General features: G+C 45.7%; 1 protein-coding gene across 1 annotated transcript; it reads right to left on the reverse strand.

Moving 5' to 3' along the window:
* Positions 1 to 1,735: 1,735 nt before the first annotated feature.
* On the reverse strand, positions 1,736 to 21,552 carry si:ch211-106h11.3 (protein CYR61). The gene is made up of 5 exons (XM_028599527.1): positions 21,280 to 21,552; positions 18,249 to 18,462; positions 11,194 to 11,652; positions 10,472 to 10,650; positions 1,736 to 2,364 (listed from the first exon to the last, which is right to left on the reverse strand). The coding sequence occupies exons 1-5, from the start codon at positions 21,328 to 21,330 to the stop codon at positions 2,059 to 2,061; spliced, it is 1,209 nt and encodes a 402-aa protein (XP_028455328.1). The 5' UTR covers positions 21,331 to 21,552; the 3' UTR covers positions 1,736 to 2,058.
* Positions 21,553 to 24,100: the final 2,548 nt, after the last annotated feature.

Consider the following 24,100-nt stretch of genomic DNA (forward strand, 5'->3'; position numbering starts at 1 on the left):
ATTTACTACTTCAGTATAACTCGGTCAAAGGATTGGCCCTTATACAGCAGATAGAACTACAAAGAAGGTAACAATGCATCTGTACATAGCTGCTCTAAAATGTCCTTAAACATAACTAGACATACAGTACCAACACCACAGCATCTACAATAGCAATGGTGTACAATTACGAAACTTTTTTTCTTTTTAATCACGTTTAAAATCCCCTAATGAGGTTGTCAGGCATTGAGGCAACTAAAAAACAAATAAAAAGCCCACCGTAGTTTCACAAAAAAAAAACTTAATGTCTAAGCCACTATCTTATGGCACAAGAGGGGGAAAAAAAACATCTTTGAAATAATAAAATGGTGCTTCAGATAATCTAGAATCACCCATTTAAAATGTGTATTCAGTACAGATACAAAGGAGTCCCTCTGTGAGATAAAGGGTCTTGAATCTAGGCTAAGGTGCGTGAAGTTGAACCCAAGTTGCAAGGGTTCTTCAGTCATAGTGAAAGGATTTTGGCCACAGAAAAGATTAAAGAATACAGATGTAAGCCCCTCTCTCTGAAATGTCCTCAGGATTAGGTTTTTATTGGCCTCGGGCCATGGCCATCTGACAATGTGGCCTTCTGCAGCATTTCTCAGAAAACAAACCCTCAAACATGAACAAGTTATCGTTTGGTTTTCAGCGAGCTGTGAGATTACAGGCCGGATTGTTCACAGAGAGCGCTTCCAACCGCCGCAAGTCACAAATGACACGTTTACCTCGGTACACGCAGTAGTTTTAAAAGCAAAAAACAAACCAGAGTGGCGGATTTTCTCTCGCTGCCACTTCAGAGTCAGGATTGTAATTTGCAGAGAATCAGGCGGTCCACGTCTTGGCGCCAGAATCCCAGGCTTGTTCTTCTGCTGCTTGCTAAATGTCTCGGTTTCTCACGAGGCAAGGCAAGGCAGGGGACGAGTCCAGCTGGGTAAACAACCTTTGGACATACCACCCCCCCCCCTCTACTAATGCATGCAAAGCCTCAACCCATCAGGTTGGACTCTGTCTCTTCTCCTGTAGCCTTCATCATCCGTCATTAGAAATGGCTTTCACCCCCATGGGGTCAAGCCCTGGATCTGTGGTGGGGGAGTCCTCTCCCTCTCATGGCTGACAGCTCTCAGCTGTTCTGTCTCTCTGTCAGATCCCCCGATAAGTTCAGCCACGGGCGAGGCTCCCAAAACAATGCAGCCTTCCCCCGGTGGCAGGCCACTGCGTCCTCCTGGCGGTCTCCACAATAAATACCAGTGAATAAATACCATAAAAAGACACGAGCCCGACACGCACCCCCTGTGAAAACATCCGAGATGCTCCTCCGTCTTCTGCCGAACACGATCACAGTTTTTATTTTCATCAGAACTACGTTATTGGAGTGCACAGACGTCCAGCAGGTTTCATATTTGGCTCCAAAGCAACGAAAGTCAGACCAGCTTCACTTTTGGCTGGTCTGTTAACTGGGATGGGAGTCCACACCATCAACACAAGAAGTGTGTGTGTTTAGTTTATTTGTCAGGGACCAGGCACAGTTCAAGCCCTGTACCAGAGTTAGCTATACAGCTAATTTACATCTGTGGTCCATGGACAAGTGTGTGTGTGTGTGTGTGTGTGTGTGTGTGTGTGTGTGTGTGTGTGTGTGTGTGTGTGTGTGTGTGTGTGTGTGTGTGTGTGTGTGTGTGTGTGTGTGTGTGTGTGTGTGTGTGTGTGTGTGTGTGTGTGTGTGTGTGTGTGTGTGTGTGTGTGTGTGTGTCAGCTTTTGCTCCTAGTGTCCCCAACAAAAAGTCTCAGAGTTCAGGGGACATTTGGCAGCCGGTTGTCACTTTGCTCTTTCCAAGGCAGATTCCTTTCCCCATTCCCCCCCAAAAAATCAGAAAAGACGTTTTGATGACGTGTTCACCTCGCTTGCGTCTACTCATATAGATACACTAAGGACAGCTATTGTATATTGGGGATCACTATGTGGGTGTGGGGAGGGGTTAGAGTCTTGTTGTGAGGGAATGAAGGGTTTTTTGGGGGTTTAGGGGGGAGAGGATGATCCCACTAGTCGATGAACTTGTGTGTGTCTCCGTAGAGCCATCGCTGAGGAGGCATGGCGGCCTCGTTCAGGTGGTTGCACTCGTCGCTGCACTTGCAGGACTGGATGAACATCACGGCCCGGCTGAAGCGCTCGCCGTCGGGACAGGCGAAGCTCACGCCGGCGGTGCGCGTGCGGCGGGGCGAGCAGCAGCGGCCGTCCCGGCACACGCCGCAGTAGTTGGGCCTGTACAGGCGAGAGCTCCGGCAGCCGGCGTAGGACAGGCGGTGAGGCTCGGGGGCCTTGTGGGTACGGGAGCACTTCCTTCCTCTCTGTGGAGGGGGGGGAGAGAGAAGAGAGAGGGAGAGAGATTTCAGTCAGACAGGCCAGTGGTTTTCAACCTTTTTTGAGCCACGGCACAGTTTTTACATAAAAAAAATCCCGCGGCACACCACCAACCAAAAATGACACATTGTAGCCTAATAATAAGAATCTGCATTTTTCCTTTTTTTTTTAAATGTATCCATCGCTTTTGCAGGCTTACATCGATGATCTCGGCCCGGTTGCTTACATCCTGTCACTGCGGGATGCGCGCGAAAGGTGGCAGCAGGGCTCCAGACTCACTTTTTTCATTAGGAGCATAGTGGCCCCCAACTGAAAATTTTAGGGGCACAACCAAAAGGTGCTGTAGAAATAAAGTTGCCTTGCCTTACAACCTCAGCCTATCAGTCAGTCACCAGGGCACAGAAACCACTGCTGTGCCTGCTCGGCTCCGAAGTGTAACGTCAACAGCACCGCGACCGCTTTCGGCTCGCCATTAATATCATATCACAGCAAACGCTGTCTGAGTGAAGTTATGAAAAACTGTAACCACACCTGAAACCACTTTATCAGCATTTCCGTGACTCACTGTGACTTCCACAAAACTTCAGAGCCGACGTAGTTTGCACCGTCTGCAGCTCTGCGTGTGTGCGTGTGTGTCAGAGCTCTGCTCTCTGTCTCGGTGTTTCAGAGAGGACAGATAAGCTTGGGCTTACGCGCTCTCAGGTACCGAAATGTCAACGTTTAACGTGTAAAAAAAGGGGGCAAATTTACTGGTCGCACATGTGCGATTGGATGTCAAATTCAGTCGCACACTCTCAAATTTTGGTCTCAAAATTACTGCACTGCTGGCATAATTGCAGTAACTCAATAAAAAAAAATTGTTGGACCAAATAAGTAAAATCTAATAATTTCCCACGGCACACAGGACGATCTCTCACGGCACACCAGTGTGCAGCGGCACAGTGGTTGAAAATCACTGAGCCAGCTCAGCCATGCTAGCGGCTCTATGGTCTCGCATTACCACACCTTCCTTCACAGTGCTGCAGAGGAGGGTCTGTCTAGTCCACAGCATTCTGGGATGGGAGAAAAACGTGCTCTGGTTTATTGGCATTTCTTTAAACCAATCCCAATCGTCTCCGGACGGAGCCACTCTGCTTCTTTAAAATAGGCTCAGGAAGGAACTGGTTTTGGTGGAATGTGTACGTTCAAAAGTAGTTTTAGTCGTGCAACAGAAACTCAGATTGGACAGATAGTCTAGCTAGCTGTCTGGATTTACCGTGCAGAGATCTGAGGAGCAGTTAACCATAGTCCTCACAAATCCACCGGAGGTTAGAACCCCGACACAGAGACAGAGGAAGGGGACGGACATCCGGTCGAAAAATAGTGAAATTCCGAATTTAGCACCCCCTCCTGCCGTAGTTAGGGTTTGGTTCAGGTTCAGGTTCAGGTAGGTCAGATCTCGACGGGGAAACAGAGTTCGACACAACACCGGAACGGAGTTCCTGGACCTTGGATTAACCCTTGTGTTGTCTTCCCGTCGACAATGCAACTTTTAGTTTTTCTGGGTCAAAATAGAATATAAATACATTACACTTACACTATACACTTTTGTTTCGATGTTTGCCGCTTTTTTTCTGTGCTTTTTTTTTCTGTTTTCGTTGATTTTTTTTTAACCACGTTTTTTAAGCTTTTTCCAACATTTGTCACTTATTTTTCAACGTTCTTTCATCAATTTTTTCTTCAAATGCTATAAAATTTAATACAATTTCAACGTGATCTTCACCTGTTCAACTTGTGTGTCACTTTGCGACGAGAGCAGATGTGAGTCGCGCATGCGTCATTTTGCGACAAGTAGCCTACAAGATGCTAACGGCGTTTTGAGCTAACGTTAGCAATCAAACAATCATAGGTAGCTTAAAAGCTTAAAAGCCCACTTTAAGCCGTGCCCAGAGCCATGTGCCGCTAGCGTCTTTAGTTTTCGTTCAGCTGCGAAGCTTTCACTGCTTTCCACTGAAAGCTTTACAGGATCACAGGACCATTTGCCGAGCTGCCATACCGCACGGCAAAATGAAATAACTCATTACACAAGCCTGGAGACGTGAAAAACAGAGTTAATGCAGTTAAGCACAGAGACAGGGGGGAGACCAAATAAAGGTCAGAACAACCGATGAGTGCCGGAGAGAGAGACCGGGACATGCCAGCGATAGTGAAGGATCGACACTGATGCACATTAACACCCACGCGGCAGCTCTGCAAACATTTGGAGAGCGCAGAGAAACAGGTGCATAACAAGCCATCAGGCTCACGAGTGGCTCACGGAGAGGCAGGATGTTTGGGATGAAATGGGAGAGAGAAGCAGCGTGGGGGACTCGAGGGCTCTTTAAATCTCCGAGCAAAGGGCAGCTGAGTGCAGCAGGCAGCCACGGTGTCGCAGGTTCAGTGTTCAGGAGAGATACACACACAGACACACACACACACACAGACACAAATGCATGCAGAGACACAGACACACACACAGAGTCACACAGACACACATGCACAGACAAACACACACACACACACACACACACACACACACACACACACACACACAGAGACACATAGACACACATGCACAGACAAACACATACACACACACGCAGAGACACACAAACACACATGCACATACACACAGACACACGCAGAGACACACACACACACACTCACGCAGAGACACACAGACACACATGCACAGACAAACACACACACACACAGACACACATACACACGCAGACACACATACACACGCAGACACACATACACACACGCAGACACACGCAGACACAGACACACACACTCACGCAGAGACACAGACACACATGCACAGACAAACACATACACAGAGACACAGACACACGCAGAGACACAGACACTCAAACACACGCAGAGACACACAGACACACATACACACACGCAGAGACACATAGACACACATGCACAGACAAACACACACACACACACACGTGCAGAGACACAGACACACGCAGACACACACACACAGGGACACAGACACACACAGACACACACGCAGAGACACAGACACATTCACACACACGCAAAGACACACAGACACACAGACACACATGCACAGACAAACACATACACACATACACGTGCAGAGACACACGCAGAGACACACACACACGCAGAGACACAGACACACGCAGAGACACACAGACACACATGCACAGACAAACACACACACACACACACACACACATACACACACGCAGACACACATACACACACGCAGACACACATACACACACGCAGACACACGCAGAGACACAGACACACACACTCACGCAGAGACACAGACACACATGCACAGACAAACACATACACAGAGACACAGACACACGCAGAGACACAGACACTCAAACACACGCAGAGACACACAGACACACATACACACACGCAGAGACACATAGACACACATGCACAGACAAACACACACACACACACACGTGCAGAGACACAGACACACGCAGACACACACACACAGGGACACAGACACACAGACACACACGCAGAGACACAGACACATTCACACACACGCAAAGACACACAGACACACAGACACACATGCACAGACAAACACACACAGACACACGCAGAGACACACACACACACGCAGAGACACACACACACGCAGAGACACAGACACACGCAGAGACACAGACACACGCAGAGACACAGACACATTCACACACACGCAAAGACACACAGACACACAGACACACATGCACAGACAAACACATACACACATACACGTGCAGAGACACACGCAGAGACACACACACACGCAGAGACACAGACACACGCAGAGACACAGACACACGCAGAGACACAGACACACGCAGAGACACAGACACACTCACACACACGCAGAGACACAGACACACATGCACATACACACACAGACACACGCAGAGACACACACACACACACACACGCAGAGACACACACACACTCACGCAGAGACACACAGACACATGCACAGACAAACACATACACACACACACACACAGACACACATACACACACACACACGCAGAGACACACAGACACACATGCACATACACACACACACAGACACACGCAGAGACACACACACACACGCAGAGACACACACACACTCACGCAGAGACACACATGCACAGACAAACACATACACACACACACACACACACACACACACACATGCAGAGACACACAGACACACATGCACATACACACACACACAGACACGCAGAGACACACACACACACACGCAGAGACACACAGACACACATGCACAGACAAACATACACACACACGCAGAGACACACATGCACAGACAAACACATACACACACACACAGAGACACACATTGTTTTCTTTTGTCACAACAGCTCTTAAAAGTTCTGCAGTTTATGTCAAACTAATTCTTGTCGTGGTATTTAACAAAGAAGGGGATTTTCGGCTGTTAAAAACAGAAAAGATGACAATAACAGGTCAGGGTTTGGGTTATATATTAATATTTTGCTTCTTTTTTTAAAGCTATCGCAGATTTAGACGGACATATGGTATTTGCTGGACTACATCCTGCCTCCGCAGAGCCCCCAGGAAGTTACTGGCCCCATCCAAGACATAGTCCGGCACGTGAACCCCCTAAGAACGTCAAGATATAACGTGTTAATCAGTGAGCTTTAAGGCGCTGAAACACCAACCCGATTAATCGGCTGTCGGACAGTCTGGCGAGCTTTTTTTTTTCTCCTCTCCCACAATGTAGCCAGACCTTCCTCTACAGCGCTGTGGAGATAGATCTGGCAATGTGAGACTACCAAAATGTTGAACTAACTGTTTAAAGCGCCCATATTCTGCTCATTTTCAGGTTCATAATTGTATTTTAAGGTTGTACCAGAATAGGTTTACATGGTTTAATTTTCTAAAAACACCATATTTTTGTTGTACTGCACAGCTCTCTCTCACTGCTGCAGATCCTCTTTTCACCTGGTTTCTGTTTTAGCTACAGAGTGAGACCTCTTTTCATCTTCTTCTTCTGTACTATCTTTGATGGCACTCAACATGCTCAGTAGCTCAGATGTAGATCATGTCAGCTAGCTAACTCTAGAGACAGTAAAACAAAGCCTGTTTCTCCAACTTTGGTCAGTTCCAAGGCAGGATCAGCTGGGAGACTTCTAAATGAGGGCGCACATGTAAGTAGTTCTTTTGTAGATTATGGTGAACTTGTGTGTGTTGTAGCAGTGCTTTGCTATTGAGAACGACGTAGCATGCTAGCATTAGCATGCTAACGCTACGAGCTAACGGTTGTGGTTAGCCAGCTCATTTCGGACTGTGACGTCACAGTCCGAGCCGATGTTGACCAGCTCACCAGGAGACTGAAGGCAGGACACATTCAGAAACCAGATCTCACTCAAAACACCATGGATGGATTTTTTTCAAAGTTTGTATGTGTGTGGAAGCACCAGAGACACAAAAGAACACCCCAAATCCCAGAAAAAGTGTTTTTTTTTCATAATATGCGCACTTTAAGTTTTGAATAACTGTCATTTCTAGCAGGCCAACCACAGGAACCAGTCTAATTTGGCTCTGTCGTCATCCTGCTGGGGATGTTTTCCACACAGCAACAGAACCGTGAATAGACCGAATGGACCCGAAAGGGCTTCAGCAACAGCGGGGATTCAGGGGTGGGGTGTGTATACATGCCGTGATATTAATACCAATCAGAGCCCTTGAGAGCGATCCTTTCCTGAATGTATTTAGCACGGTGGCTGGAATGCAATTTATCCCTTCACGAGGCTTCATCTGCACGTACGTTTTCATTTTTAACCCTGGTGTTGTCTTCTGGTCGGCCATGCACTTGTTGTCCTTCTGGGTCAAAATGGTTTTTTTACTGGTTTTTTTTGTAGTAGTGTAGATGTATCATCAGTGATACTAGCCCCAAATCTATCCTTTGAGTATCACCGTCCATATCCGGTCTGTTGCAGAGTCAACACTGTGGACAGGGTTGTAATGGGACATGGAAGCAGTATGTTCACTCATATTTATTTAAGTTTCTGTGAACCTTTTTTAACATTTTAATTTTATTTTATTTTTTTGGCTGTAAAAATTGGAGTCCATTGTTGAATCCAAATGATTCTACTCTCCATCCATGAAGAAAACACTAACTTTCTAAAGACAATTTGACTTTTTCCTCTACTGATACAGTTTCCTAAACTGCCAAGTGTCCTATTTCTCCCCAAAATCTGTTAAAATGCTCCCTCAAACGTGCGGTATACTCGCTGCAGTCGACCTGTCGAGCGCCAGTGTGACGTCAGGGGATCGCCATGACTATTTATTAGGGCTGCTCCCTCTCAGTGGATTAGTCGACTAATCGGTGGTTTTGGTTTAGTCAACTTCGATTTTGTTTATTAGTTATGTTTGATGCCGTTTTCATGCTAAATGATTTATTTCCAAGAACCGTACGAGCACATCTCTGGTAAACACAAGAATTAAAGTGGTGCTTTTAGCACGACTCTTTGCGGAGAAACTCAGATTTACAGATCTGTCGATTAAATCAACTAATCGAATAGTCGATACAGTCGAATGAGTGTTATAGTAGACTAAGAATTTCTTCAGTCGAGCACAGCCCTACTAATGACGCTATGGCTAATGGCGCTAATGAGGAAGGGCTACAGACTTAGCTTTTTCTACGGACTAGAAGAAGAAGAAAAAGGTAAACAACGGCAGAACTGGCAGCAGCGTTGCCGTCAATGCTCCGAATTTGATTGGATGAGCTACTTGGTGGGATCCAGCCTTTCATTTACCATGAAAGAACTCATCTTAACCCGGTAAGTTTACCAGAGAGACCTGCAGTCACTCTGAGAGTCCTGGCATCACGTTACCCTCGAACTCGTCCACGCTTCCGGTTTCCGCTTTGTCGTGTGGTGTAATTGGTAGCGATGCTGTAATGCTGTGTGGAAAGGAATCCGCCGATACCGTTTCTTGATTATAAAGGTTTATTCACATCCAAGAAATCAGCATCAATTGACAAGCCCTGCAGAGCTCGGAGAGCGACAGCTACCCAGATTCTCAAAAGTCACTCTAAAGTTCTTTGTGTGTGGACCACATATCTATGTTCCATAGATTGGGGTTGTGATCGATAACTGACCAATGGCTTCAAGCCAACTGGCTCTGTCTAAGGGTCCATTGATAATGCATCCCAGATGTCTTCAGAGAAGTGTCCAACGAATGTAGGCTAAAGTTCATCTGGGTTTCTTTGTTACCCAAAGACTTAAGACAAAGTTTATAAAAGGTCCGTTAGAAGTCCAGATACTACAGTCGCACACCGCTGAAACAAATGGAGTGGTGCGCAACCTCTGGTCTACGTACTCCTGGTCTACTCTGTTTTGACGTCACATTGGCGCGCGAAAGCTCGCATGCAGTGACTGTCACAGAGTGGAGTCACACATTACAAAGCAACCCCAGAGTTTTCATACCAAAACAGGGGCAGCAGTGTTTCCAAATGTCTCCGTTTTAGGGGCTCGGAAACGGCGGAGTAGAGTAGATGTAAATGTAGCAAAAGATATTAGTTTTGTTTTTGTAAGATCATTTTTTGGCCTTTAATGGATAGGACAGTTGCAGAGTGGAAAGTGGGGAGTTGGGGAAGACAGTAGGGATCGACCGATCACTATTGCCGATGCCGATACCGTTTTTTTTCCCCATCAGCCTTAGCCGATGACCGATGCGGGCTGCCGATTTTCTTGAGCCGATATAACAAAATACAAATGTAAAACCCCGCCACATTGGATTTGTTTTCAGAATCTGCTCTGCCATTTCTTTAAAAAATAATAAACAAAAACACAGATCAGTGTCACTTCTGCGATCATCTTACATTCATATCACCCAAATTATGTGTGCAGTGTGCATCATATGGATGGGTGCAGCATCTCCAGCAACACAGAGCTGCCTGTGGACGCCTGTCTGTAAATAATGCCGGGAAAAAACTATCGGCGAACGCAGCAGCTCATTTTATTGACCAAAATGTAGTAGAATGGATGTAGCCTGAGAATCTTAGCACACATTCCTCACCTTGACAGGCAAAGACATGGAGCTGCAGGGCCGAATGTTGCACAGACGCGTCTCCTTGATCAGCTTACAGCGGGCATTGTCATTGGTAACACGAGAGGAGACACCCATCCCACAGCTCCGGGAACACTGGGACCACGAAGTCGTCTGAACCGCACACTGATCGCCCACCTGTTTCCAGGCTAGGAGAGGTGAAACAAGAGGACGCATGAGAGGACAATGGGGGGGCGATGTGACATATGGAGAGTCAGAGAAAAGAAGAGCGAGATCGTCCAAAAGTTAAAGCTGGAGGGGTGAAACAGGGCCGGTGGGAGGGAAGGAGGGAGAGAGAGAGAGAGAGAGAGAGGGGAAAGGAGAGGTCCAGAGATGCAAAGCACACTAGCTTCATTCAGGGAACAGGCAACACTGACGCATAGAGTGGGTGATTACAGAGAGGGGAAAGCTGGGTGACAGAGGTATGTGCTGTGCGTATGTGTGTGCGTATGTGTGTGTGTGAGCACCTCTGGTGTGCAAGGAGCCAGTGGAAAACAAGCCTCACATAAATGCTGACACACACACACACACACACACACACACACACATGCGTAGATGCAGAGGGAAAGGCTCACAGTGAGGCCGTTTGTGCGTCAGCTGGAGCTAAAATGGCTAAAACGTAAACATGATGCTTTTACTGCGTGGAGGAAACAGACGGCGCTCTGAGGCGACATGGCGGCGGCCTATCTTACCCGCCAGGTGCTTGTTTCCACGTGGCTTGTCCCACTTGCGCCCGCCCCCCAGCCCCACCTCCACCTCCACCAGCTCGTTCCCCAGGGTGTCCTTCTCCTTTTTGGGTTTGTAGGGGTACAGCTTCCGGTAAGGTTTCGGATAAGGCTTCGGGAAGGGGTAGGCCGGATAGGGAATGAACGGGTAAGGCGGGTAAGCTGGAGGTTGGGGTCTGCGGTGCACGGGGGGCACGAGGGTGGTTCCCTTGTGGCAGTCGATGGTGAGGCAGCACTGGCCCGGCACTTTGACCAGCTGTGGAGCCGGACAGGAAGGGGACGCCAGCGGCACGTGGCTGGGGCAAAGGGGCACGCAGCCCACCGCTCCGTCGATGCAGGTGCACTGGTGCTTGCAGCCAGCGTGGAAGTTCTCGCCGTTTTGGTAAATCCGCCCGTTGTATTCGCACGAGCGGCCCTCTGCCTTCGCTGAGGGGAAAGCAAGAAGACAGAAAGTCAGGGTCAGATATCAATTAGTCTGGAAAACTCTGAAGCAGGGTTATTAATTACAGTTTTGAATTTTCGATTAGTTTTTATTAGTGATGTCCCGATCAGATCAAGAAGTATCGGATCCAAGCCGATACGGGCCTTAGAGGATGGATGCCCGAAAAGTGCCCAGGCCGGGACAGATATTTAGAAATGATGTTGGGGTTCGGGTCGGGCTCGGTCACATCAGCACGATAAGGCATTGAACATTTTAAATTTAAAACAGATTATTATGTAGGTGTGCGCCTGTGTTAACGTGCGCTTGTTGTCCCGTGTGTGTGTGATGACCTCATCGGTTGACATTTCTGAATACCTTCCTACAGCTGCTTCATAAAAACTGTCACACAAACACACGTACATGTGTCGTTAGGATGAGAAAAAAAATGAGATTTTAACTGTCGGGCTCGGACAGGAAAATGCTAGTATGGACTAGCCAGACCCTCTTTCGCAGCGCTGTGGAGGTAGTTCACTATAATAACCCTGCCTACAAATGTCTAAGATGACTGTATTCCCAAAGAAAGCCCCCAATCTCCTTACTCCGATCATTAATGTCTAAATTCTACACCATTCTAAGCAGAAGTTCATTTTATGTGTTTTACAAAAATGCTAGCTGCACTGAGTTCAATGTATTAAGCTTACTTTGTTTACTTAGTTATTTTCGTAAACAAAAAAACCCGGTGTGCAGCTCTATTATCTAGGCAAATACAAGTATCGGGTTGGGACTCTGTATCGGCAAATATTCAATATTTTTAAAAAACTTAGATCGGGAGCCAAAAAAGCTGATTGGGACATGCCTAGTTCTTATTTAGTTTTAACTTTTCAATTTGATTTCAGTTTAGATAGTTTTCAGAGTGCGTTTGCTAGTTTTAGTTTTGTTTGACAGTCCCTCCAGAAAAATGCGATTATGTGATCGCATAATTCAACACATAATCAGCCAAAGTCTGCATATTTATGTGGGGGAGGGAGGGGCGGGCTGTATTTTATCAAATAGGCCACACTTTCGCCGCATAAATTGCCGATTTCCGCACAAAATATGCAGGTCTTGCATGATTTCATAATCCCTGCATTTTCGTTGCAAAAAAGTCCTGTAAGATATCTTAGCAGAAAGTTGAAAAATGTTGCGTTTACTTCACACAAGAGCAGCCATTTTCCCCTGTTGCCATAGGAACGTAAGAAAGTAATTACGTGACGTGAACATGAAAAAAAAAAAAAACAAATACATACAATTGCATAAATATCATATAGAGCATATTCCATCGCATTTTTTAAGAAAACGTGCCGCATAATCAAGGATTTTTGCCCCACAACAATAACAAAAAAATGCATTTTTCTGGAAGGACTGGTTTGAGTTAGTTTTCAGAGTGTGTTTGCTAGCTGCTTTAGATTAGTTTGAGTTAGTATATATTTAGTTTTGGTTGGTTTCTGTCAGGGCCAGGTATAATATCTCAGACGTTTGTAGCTACATATACATCCAGAATACATGCACGGAGAACAGCTGTGATGTGGAATTGTTAATTGTGTTGTCTTCGGGTCAAATCTGACCCATTTTCAAAAGGTTTCTATATCCGAAATTTGGGTTTCTGTCAACCAAATTGTCAAAACAAAATTACATGGATGGTTCCATACAACGCTCTTCACAAGTTAAATATATGATCAGTTTACTACTTAAATTGAATTTGGGTGTTTTATTCAATTTTATTGAGCATTTGAAAAAATAAATAAATAAATAAAACGTAAAAAAAGCACAAAATAATCGTCAAGGAAAAAGTGACAAAAATGTTGAGAAGTGACCAAAAAAAGCTTTTATTTAGATTCAGTTTACTTTACAACTCTTTATAGCTCTGATGAAAACTTGAGTGAAGACACAGATGCGTGGAGATCAAAGGAGAGAGGGAGAGACACACCATCTCCAGATTTATGAAGCCAGCTCTATTCTTAGATCAAAAAGGTATTTTGACTTGTTTACGATGTCCGTCCCTGAGTGGGACTCCCCATGCAACAACCCCTTTATATAGAAACACCCCCAAATAAACACGCACATAAAAATACCACTGTGCATGCATGTGTTTCATGGGGCTGTTTTTGTACACACTGAGCCGGACTTGGCCAGGTTTCAGGCCCAGCTCATGAAGGTGCTCTGGTTTTTGAAACGTGGCCCGGGCTTCAACACCCCGAGACCCTATCAAAGAACTCCAGCCGCTTGGCGCGGAAAGCCAGATTCCCCACCCTGAAGTTACACATTCCCTCATCAACGCCCATACTCAAAGCCCAATCTGAACCCAACTCCTCCCTGCATCTGATCTCTCTCTCTCTCTCTCTCTCTCTCTCTCTCTCTCTCTCTCTCTCTCTCTCTCTCTCTCTCTCTCTCTCTCTCTCTCTCTCTCTCTCTCTCTCTCTCTCTCTCTCTCTCTCTCTCTCTCTCTCTCTCTCTCTCTCTCTCTCTCTCTCTCCTTCCTTTACCACCAACAAGAACCAGGTGCTGGTTCAGAGCTTGAGCTAGTGCCGGTTCAGAGTTGGTTCGACTGACAAGCCTCCAAAAGGACCGGTTTGCTTTTCCACAGAGCTAAAGAGCCGGCACAGAGCCAGGTCTTACAGTACAGGCCAAAAGTTTGGACACACCTTCTCATTCAATGAGTTTCCTTTTTATTTTCATGACTATTTACATTGTAGATTCTCACTGAAGGCATCAAAACTATGAATGAACACATATGGAATTATGTACTTAACAAAAAAGTGTGAAATAACTGAAAACATGTCTTATATTTTAGATTCTTCAATGTAGTCACCCTTTGCTTTATTAATAATGGATAAAATTCCACTAATTAACCCTGACAAGGCACACCTGTGAAGTGAAAACCATTTCAGGTGACTACCTCATGAAGCTCATTGAGAGAACACCAAGGGTTTGCAGAGTTATCAAAAAAAGCAAATAGTATAATTATAGTTTTGATGCCTTCAGTGAGAATCTACAATGTAAATAGTCATGAAAATAAAGAAACACATTGAATGAGAAGGTGTGTCCAAACTTTTGGCCTGTACTGTACTGTACTGGCCCAGCAATGATTTTGTGCTACTTAAGAACCACTTTTACTGGTTCGGAGCTGGTGCTTTGGTTGTCCAAAAGCAAAGAACCGATTTGAAACTAGGCTCTGGCTCCGAACCAGCACCAGCTCTGCCTTGGTGGAGGAGGGGTATTTCAGCCTCCCAATCATAGTCTGTATATAAAGATGGACAATGCATCACTAGGGTTGGGTACCGAAACCTGGTTACACAATGCAACCGGTAGGAATCGGACCGGATTAGAACGCACATTTCGGTTCCACTTAAAAAGGTGCTCCAAGCGATGTTGGGTGACGTCACTTCTTATTGACGTTCAAAGTATTTTAAAATAAAAACGAGGCTAGCTCGCCCCTCCCTCCTCCTCATCCCGTCCCCTGTCCCTTCCCTTCCTTACACTAAACCCCCCAACCCCCACCAACAAATCCTTCTTATCGGTTATTGGCTGGAACATTGTTTATGTTTGGTGGTGCAGGTTGGCACGGTTTGTTTTTTTTGGCGTTTGTGGAGCCTGGGCTGCCTACAGAGAGCACATTTTTTACAGTGTGTTCAGGGGACAGGCAGCTAGTAGATAGTGAGGAGATGTTTTTTACAGTGTGTTCAGGGGACAGGCAGCTAGCAGATAGGGAGGAGATGTTTTTTACAGTGTGTTCAGGGGACAGGCAGCTAGCAGATAGTGAGGAGATGTTTTTTACAGTGTGTTTAGGGGACAGGCAGCTAGCAGATAGTGAGGAGATGTTTTTTACAGTGTGTTTAGGGGACAGGCAGCTAGCAGATAGTGAGGAGATGTTTTTACAGTGTGTTTTTTTTACAGGACAGGGGACAGCTAGCAGATAGTGAGGAGATGTTTTTACAGTGTGTTCAGGGGACAGGCAGCTAGCAGATAGTGAGGAGATGTTTTTACAGTGTGTTCAGGGGACAGGCAGCTAGCAGATAGTGAGGAGATGTTTTTTACAGTGTGTTCAGGGGACAGGCAGCTAGCAGATAGTGAGGAGATGTTTTTTACAGTGTGTTCAGGGGACAGGCAGCTAGCAGATAGTGAGGAGATGTTTGCTGTATGTACAAAAGTGAAGCCAAATTATCTCGGAATAGACTCGCTGTCAGTGTCTGCACCATGGATGTTTAATAAAACCTGGATACAGTGTTCGAGGCGGAGCCCTGTTTGAGAGTTGCTCAGTGGCTCATGAAGCCAAAAAAGTTCAATTTCGGCGTATAAAATAACCTGGGTGATCGCCACTGCTTCCACACTGTGCGGCCTAGACTTTCCAAATGTTATTGGACCAAATGGATTGAATTCTTAAAAGTGAAAAGTCATTTTGCGGTGGTTGTGACGCTCGATAAAATGTATCCAATGATTACGAGCCGTCTCTTTTGCCATGTAAGTCTTTTTGGGCCAAAGGGCATCACGTGAGAGTAATGGAAGTTGTAATTCCACCGTTTGGCCACTTCCTGGAGGCCTGTTTTTGCACATTAGTGATCGGGGTATGGAGGTCCCGCCCATACACCCGTCTGACAAATCATGAGTCAATCCCAGCTGTCAATCATGACGTTTTACCCCGTTTTTTTAATAGCATCAAATAACCAATAAAAACCAAACTGACCAGAACAATGAACACTTGAGCAAACATCAGCGTTATCAGAACCATAGGCGCCGATTTATGGTTTCCTCCGTGGGTGCTCACAGGCCCACACCCTTTAAAAACCCCCAAAAAGTTGTCAAACATTTTTTACATTTCAGAACACTAGGAAATGGACAGCGGCCGACACAAACACACACGCCTATTGACTCAATAATAAAACCGTGAAGTAGGCTTTCAACTCAGGACAGCTCCACTTCTCACAGATACAGATGGGATTGGAGAAGTTTAACTGACACGTAACTGAGTTCAGCTTCGTGGGAAATTAAGAATCAATGTCACGGAGATAACCAATCACACTATGACAGACGCTCCACTCAGCACCAACTGCAATGTTTAATTTTAAATGAATGTAGACTACTGGCAGTCTGGCACACGTGGGTGCTCGGTATTTTCCGTGGGTGCTCGAGCTCCGGAGCACTTAGGTATCGGCGCCTATGATCAGAACTACCTAAAATGACAGAAACCATCTTTGGGAAGAAATTATTTGACGTGTACTTTGTTGTTTGGTCCATGTCCTATTCGCTAACGTGGAGGGAGGAAGGGGTTTATGAGCTATAGTGCAGCCAGCCAGCCAGAGGGCGATCCAGATGTTTTGGCTTCACGTACACCACGTGTCAAACTCAAGGCCCGCGGGGCCAAATCCGGCCCCTCGCAAAGTCTGATCCGGCCCGTATATCCATCTAAGTTCACAATATATTTTGGCCCACCTAGTTGTGCGCAAAACCAAAAAACGTGAAACCTGACACTCAAAGCAGAATTAGGCAAATTTGCCAACTTTTAGACCCCCAGAAGAAGCAGAGAGTTTAATATTCAGGCGGAGAAAGAGCTTGTTGTGGGTCAGCTGTGTGGTAGCATACTGAGAAAATATAATCATGGTTTTGCATGATTTGCTCAATTCTAGGACGGCTTTGGAACAATTTTCCTCACTTATTCAGGGCTTTATGTGGAGCAAACTGTGAGTGAGAAGACTATGAGACATGCAATAATTGAGTCAAAGATATTTGACTTTTTCAATGAAATAAAAGCATGTCAATAAACTCTCCATGTCTGGCCCTTGATGCGATTCTCTTTCTCCAGTGTGGCCCTTAGCGAAATTGAGTATGACACCCCTGACTAGGGCTGGGCATCGAGAACAGATTCCGATTAGGGATCGGTTCTCGATGCCCAGCCCTTCAAAAATTACAATTCCATCGGAATCGTTTCTTCATTGGAATCGTTTGGAGGATTTGGTTTTAAATCCGACCATCACTTCCCAATTTAACATGCGCAAGTTTGGGTTTCCGTAGCAACCAGGTGCTTGTTGTGTTGCAGCCGTGGAGCACAGTAAGCGGTGCTCTACTCTGGCTTTATTTTACGTTGAAAAAGCTTTAAAACTGCAAACCACCGTTGAATCAAAATAAAACTTTCCTCTTATTTGTCAAAATAAGCATGTGACCCGTTTTAACTCCACCACTCAAAGAATCGGAATCGAGAATCAATAAGAACCGGAATCAGAAGGAAGAACCGGAATCAGAATCGTTAAAATCCAAACGATGCCCAACCCTAACCCCCGACGTACACGGTCTGTGCATCAACCCCTCGGTACGTACTAGAGCTGGGCGATTTTTTCCCCTAAAAAAAAATATGCGATAATATATGACATGCATAACATAAACAAAATTGCACAGGCAAACCCTTTCTCTAAGTGAAAAGTCACTGTGCAGTGTGCAACAAAGATTGTTAAACATCCAAATTATTCATACTGTATTTGGACTGACGATTTTTCGAAAATATGAAATCGATTTGACATACCAACTCGATCTTTAAATCAAATTGATTTTTTCCCCCAGCCCTAGTACGTACCCCTGCAGATGCCATGGGAACGGCCCACATCGTTGCCATAGTTGCACTCCAGGCCTTTGTGATGGTCGCAGGGCCTTCCTTCGTGGCAGTCCTGGTTGAGCTGAGCGGCGCACACCTTGCAGCAGCCGCAGCCGTCCGGCACCGAGCTGACCCCGGGGGGACAAGACGGAGACCCCGCGGGACACTCGCACACCACTGGACAGCCAGCAGTCACCTACAGAGAGAGAGAGGGGGGGTACAGTGTGCACTTCAGTTAACCTGGATACCGGCAAACACACTTCAGAAGGGAGGAGCCACACTGGAACCCAGCGGGACAATAGTTTGACTCATGTTACACAGATCACAGAAATTCCTCAAAGTGTGTGAGGCTTAAACATTTTCGCTGAATACCCAGCACTGTCCCCCGAGCCCCGCAGGGATATCTGTAACCCTCTGTCGCCTTCCGCTTGGCATTCGCCGGGCATGCGGGGATGAAAGGAACGCTCTCTGACCCAAAATCCCCCACCAACCTCCACCCTCCTGCATCTTTTGTCTCTCCCTCCCTCTCTCTATTGCCATACACACTCACACACACACACACACACACACAACTCTCCAACAAATCCAAGCAGGTGAAAAAACGAAGAATTGGGGGGGAGCTTCTTGGAACTAGTCTTTGTGCAAATGAGACGGTGGTCTGTCATCGTTGGTAGGGGCGTATTAACAAAGTCAACATCAAGAAAAAAAAATCCAAGGCACACAGGTGAAATGTCTTTATTACATCTGGCACATTCTAACTAGAATAACATTAAAAACATGATTTTTAATGTTATTCTAGTTGGAATCTGGCAGAAAGTTAAAAAAAAAAAAAAAAAAAAAAAAAAAAAAGGCCTTTTTGCATTGGATCTTTTCTTGAAACTCCCAGCAGGTATTGAGACCACAGCGAGCTGCCAGTCCGAGACTACATTTACACTCCTACATTTTGGTTTGAAAGTGAACATCTTTTGCAACGTTACGCCTCGCTTTCACAACGCTCCGGCGTTTCCGTGCCCCTAAACCGCAGAAATTGGAAAACACTTCTGATCCCAGTTTTGGTTTGAAGTCTCCGGGGTCGTGCTGTAGTCTGGACGGCCACAAACAGAGACCTTTGGAAACGACGGCGCCTGCCAGTCGGTCTTGTCCTCCGTTAGGTAGGCTGACATGTTGCATCTTCTGGGTTCCCAGACGGTGGTCTGGAAGCGGCAGTGTTTAGTTCACTTTACACCATCTTTGCCATTTCTTTTTCCTCTCGCTCTTCCCCTCACAGCTGCTACATAAGCTACTCTCACGGACTGTCCACAGTCACACTCCTTCCGGACTCTTCCACTGTCTAAACCCAGGCCAGGTCCTGACTCTGGCACTGTCTAAACCCAGGCCAGGTCCTGACTCTGGCACTGTCTAAACCCAGGCCAGGTCCTGCTGTGCCACTGTCTAAACCCAGGCCAGGTCCTGCTGTGCCACTGTCTAAACCCAGGCCAGGTCCTGCTGTGCCACTGTCTAAACCCAGGCCAGGTCCTGCTGTGCCACTGTCTAAACCCAGGCCAGGTCCTGCTGTGCCACAGTCTAAACCCAGGCCAGGTCCTGCTGTGCCACAGTCTAAACCCAGGCCAGGTCCTGCTGTGCCACTGTCTAAACCCAGGCCAGGTCCTGCTGTGCCACAGTCTAAACCCAGGCCAGGTCCTGCTGTGCCACTGTCTAAACCCAGGCCAGGTCCCGGTGTGCCACTGTCTAAACCCAGGCCAGGTCCTGCTGTGCCAGTGTCTAAACCCAGGCCAGGTCCTGCTGTGCCACTGTCTAAACCCAGGCCAGGTCCTGCTGTGCCACTGTCTAAACCCAGGCCAGGTCCTGCTGTGCCACTGTCTAAACCCAGGCCAGGTCCTGCTGTGCCACTGTCTAAACCCAGGCCAGGTCCTGCTGTGTGTCTAAACCCAGGCCAGGTCCTGCTGTCACTGTCTAAACCCAGGCCAACTGTGCGCTGTCACTGGGTCTCGTGGGTCTCGGTTTTGAAAGATACAGCGTTACACAACGCAGTGACAATCGCTTTCCATTTTTAGCGTTATCATTGGGTAAGAACACTCGAAACATCCCCTAACCGAAAGTCACTTACAGAGTGCAGTGAGTCCATATCAGCTTTACTTAAGTTTATTTTTATCTGTTGGATAATATTACAGTAGTGTAATTTTGGACCCACAGAGAGATAGAAGCTTGTGTACACGCTGTATACTTTGTAAAAAGGGGACAGGTTTTCAGGTCAAGAAACTCCAAACAACAACAACAACAACAACAACAACCCTAAAAGACCAAGTTCCATCAGCTCATTTAGATTTAAACGAGTGTCTAAACTGTGGATACGGAGGTAGAAATAGGCAGTGGTGGATGTAACTAAGTGCGTGTTCTCACGTAAATACTACTTCATTACATATTAGTGGGAAATATTGTACTTTTTCACTCCACTTGATTGAATTTGACAGTTTTAACGTCACTAGTTACTTTACAGATGACAATTTCACATCCGGAGCATATGATGATCTTATAAAACATGATGCATCATTACAGATTTAACTACCCAACTGTACACAGAACAGTTCACAGTGGCTCCACGATCACCAACAACATATATAAAGTAGTATAACAGTTCAAAGGCACTTTTAAGGCATTCTTATAAGCTTTAACTATCCTGATGCTCATATTGCTTATTAAGGACCCCCTGGAACTCCCCTTAAAGACCTCTGTTGGTCCCCCGAACCCCAGTTTGGAAACAAACAAATATTACACCACAGATTGTCCAAAGATTACGGTCAGACATGGAGTCATGGAAGGAGAAATTAAGTGTGCTTACGTGCATTATGAATCACTTGTGTACAGCTAAACAAGTAGGAAATATTTCTTTTTGCCTTTATTTTGAAATGCAACAGCAAAATGGAGGGAAAGCTATGAAAACAGACGGCACTCAAAGTAGAGTGCACACACGGTCTCCTTTTTCCCCTCTGTGTTTACATGAAAATGAACTTACCACGCCGACTGTCAGCGCCTGAAAGACAGCAACTAAAAGCAGTGTCCCCATGCTGTCAGTCAGCTGATTCCCGCAGAAGATGAGAGAGGAAAAAGTAGAAAACAATAACACAGTGTGTCACAGAAAAATAAATCCTCCACAGGCTCAGAAACAAGAGCTTTTGTCCGAAAAGGTTAAATCCCAAATGCACGATGCTCCTTTGATCTCGTCCATCACTTGCAGAAACTCCATCGATCAAAGTTGGCGAGGCTTGCTTTTATATCAGCCCGGTGCTTTTTATGGCAGCCACGCCCACCGCAGGACTCCTTCGACCAATCAGGAGGCAGGGAGAGCATCCAACGGGGAGGGAGGAGGGGGCGGGGCTTGGCAGCTCCAAACACGGAAAGAGAGCCGGAGGTTTGAGGGAGAGGGGGGCGTGGCCAAGCATGAATGCACTCATTCATAAAAACTCCGAATTACTACATTCCAAAGAGGACCCGAGGCTTCTGGTTGGTGTGTTTATTTATTTCTGTTTGAGCGAGCGAAAATAATATTTTCTATGCTTTAAAGTTTCTTTTCACACGCATACCTCTGTCCGGCTGCTGCTTTGTGAAAAATAAAATAAATATACTCAGCTGCTAGTCTGCGCTGCATTAATATTCGGGGCAGGGCAGCCATTGGAAAACAGCGAGGAATTTCCTTTCACCACACTTAATAAAAATACTTTTAGACAAGAGCTGGACAGATAAAAACACGAGGAGAGTTGAGGGCTTTTTTTAAGAGCTGCGTGTAACGACATGACTGAGTGATAGTGATAGTTGGAAATGATTGTTATAATCTCCCGTTGCAATTCATCGCTCTCTTTCCCTCCCTCCATATCCTGTCTTTAACCACCCACATCCCTTTTACCTACTCAGAGGTTCTCAGGCCGCCTCGATCTCTCTCTCTCTCTCTCTCTCTACACACACACACACACACACACACACACGCACACACACACACACACACACACACTTGTAAACAGAATTTAGTTAATTTGCTTTAAGGTTTTCATTAAAGGGTGCAGAGCGGAGGTGAGGATAATTTTCCTGTCATCCCCGCACACACACACAGGAAACCAGACATTAGACAACAAACACACACACACACACACACACACACACACACACAAGTTAGTGGCACTTCTTTGTGGTACCCGTCAATGACATAATGCATTCCCTAGCCCCTTACCCTAACCTTAACCATCACAACTAAATGCCTAACCTTAACCCTTACCTTAACCATCACAACTAAATGCCTAACCTTAACCCTTACCCTAACCTTAACCATCACAACTAAATGCCTAACCTTAACCCTCACCCTAACCTTAACCATCACAACTAAATGCCTAACCTTAACCCTTACCCTAACCTTAACCATCACAACTATATGCCTAACCTTAACCCTTACCCTAACCTTAACCATCACAACTAAATGCCTTACCTTAACCCTCACCCTAACCTTAACCATCACAACTAAATGCCTAACCTTAACCCTTACCCTAACCTTAACCATCACAACTAAATGCCTAACCTTAACCCTTACCCTCACCCTAACCATAACCTAATTCTATCCCTAATCCTAAAACCAAGTCTTAACCCTCAAACTGCCCTTTAAACTTGTGGGGTCCAGAATTTTTGCCCCACAAAGCTGTAGGGACCCCCACAAGTATACTGGACTCCCAGTTTTTGGACCCCACGAATATAGTTAAACAAGAACACAGACACACACGCACACATATGCACACACACACACTTTCACACACACACAAATACACACACACACAAACACATACACACACGCACACATACACACACATGCATACACACACATACATACACACACATATACACACACACATGAACATGCACACAACACACTCGCACACACACACACACACACACACACACGTAAACATACACACACACACACACACACACACACACACACATGCACACGCACGCAACACACTCACACACACAAGCAGACATACACATGTAAACATACACACACTGATACTCTGTGATTGTTAAATGTAGAGATGTATAGTGGACCAGTTGAGGTAAAAATTGAATGGCGATGCAATCTTGAAACCTTTCCCTCATTGTGTGGTGACTGACGTTACGTTCGCAAAAATAATTGTAGCATTTGTCATGATTATGATTTTGCAAAAAAAAAGCACCATTTAGAGCCTCCTTTAATTCTAACCGTAACCCTGTAATTTGTTCCTCTACAACTTGCACAGTTTTTTATAAACAAGAGTAATGCTTTTCACTGATTGGCCACAGTGAAACGTCATTTTCTGCAACAGTATTCTGGTTAGTGTGGTTACTGTACGCCCGTGTAATGAAGAGGAACCTCACGTCTCTGTGGTGCAACCAAACATCGACACAACACTAGTTTCTAAATAACAATGCATCTAGAATCGGTTAAAAATCAATATAAATGTGTTAAGATTATAACCGGTTGAGATACAAAATGAATCGCAATGCAATTTTCAAAAGGCCTGGGGCAGGGATTCTTAAACTTAATATTCAGAGGTCCAAATCAGATTTTTGTACAAAGGTCAAAGGTCAGCAACGATTGGTGATAAGCAATTTACTTTGATTAAACTTGCTTATAACTTACAAGCAATAAGTTTGTCCCTGGCTGCATTAATTCAAGTTTAATGCAGCCAGAGAAAAATTACATTCCAGCCTAGGGGAAAAATGTCACGTTTGACTGCAATCAGTTGCCTTAATTTAAGGTCCAATGTGTGGGAATTTCTCCCATCTAGCATTGAGATCATATATCGCAATCAACT

The sequence above is a fragment of the Perca flavescens genome, chromosome 15, assembly GCF_004354835.1.
Source record: "Perca flavescens isolate YP-PL-M2 chromosome 15, PFLA_1.0, whole genome shotgun sequence".
NCBI classification, from domain to species: domain Eukaryota; kingdom Metazoa; phylum Chordata; class Actinopteri; order Perciformes; family Percidae; genus Perca; species Perca flavescens.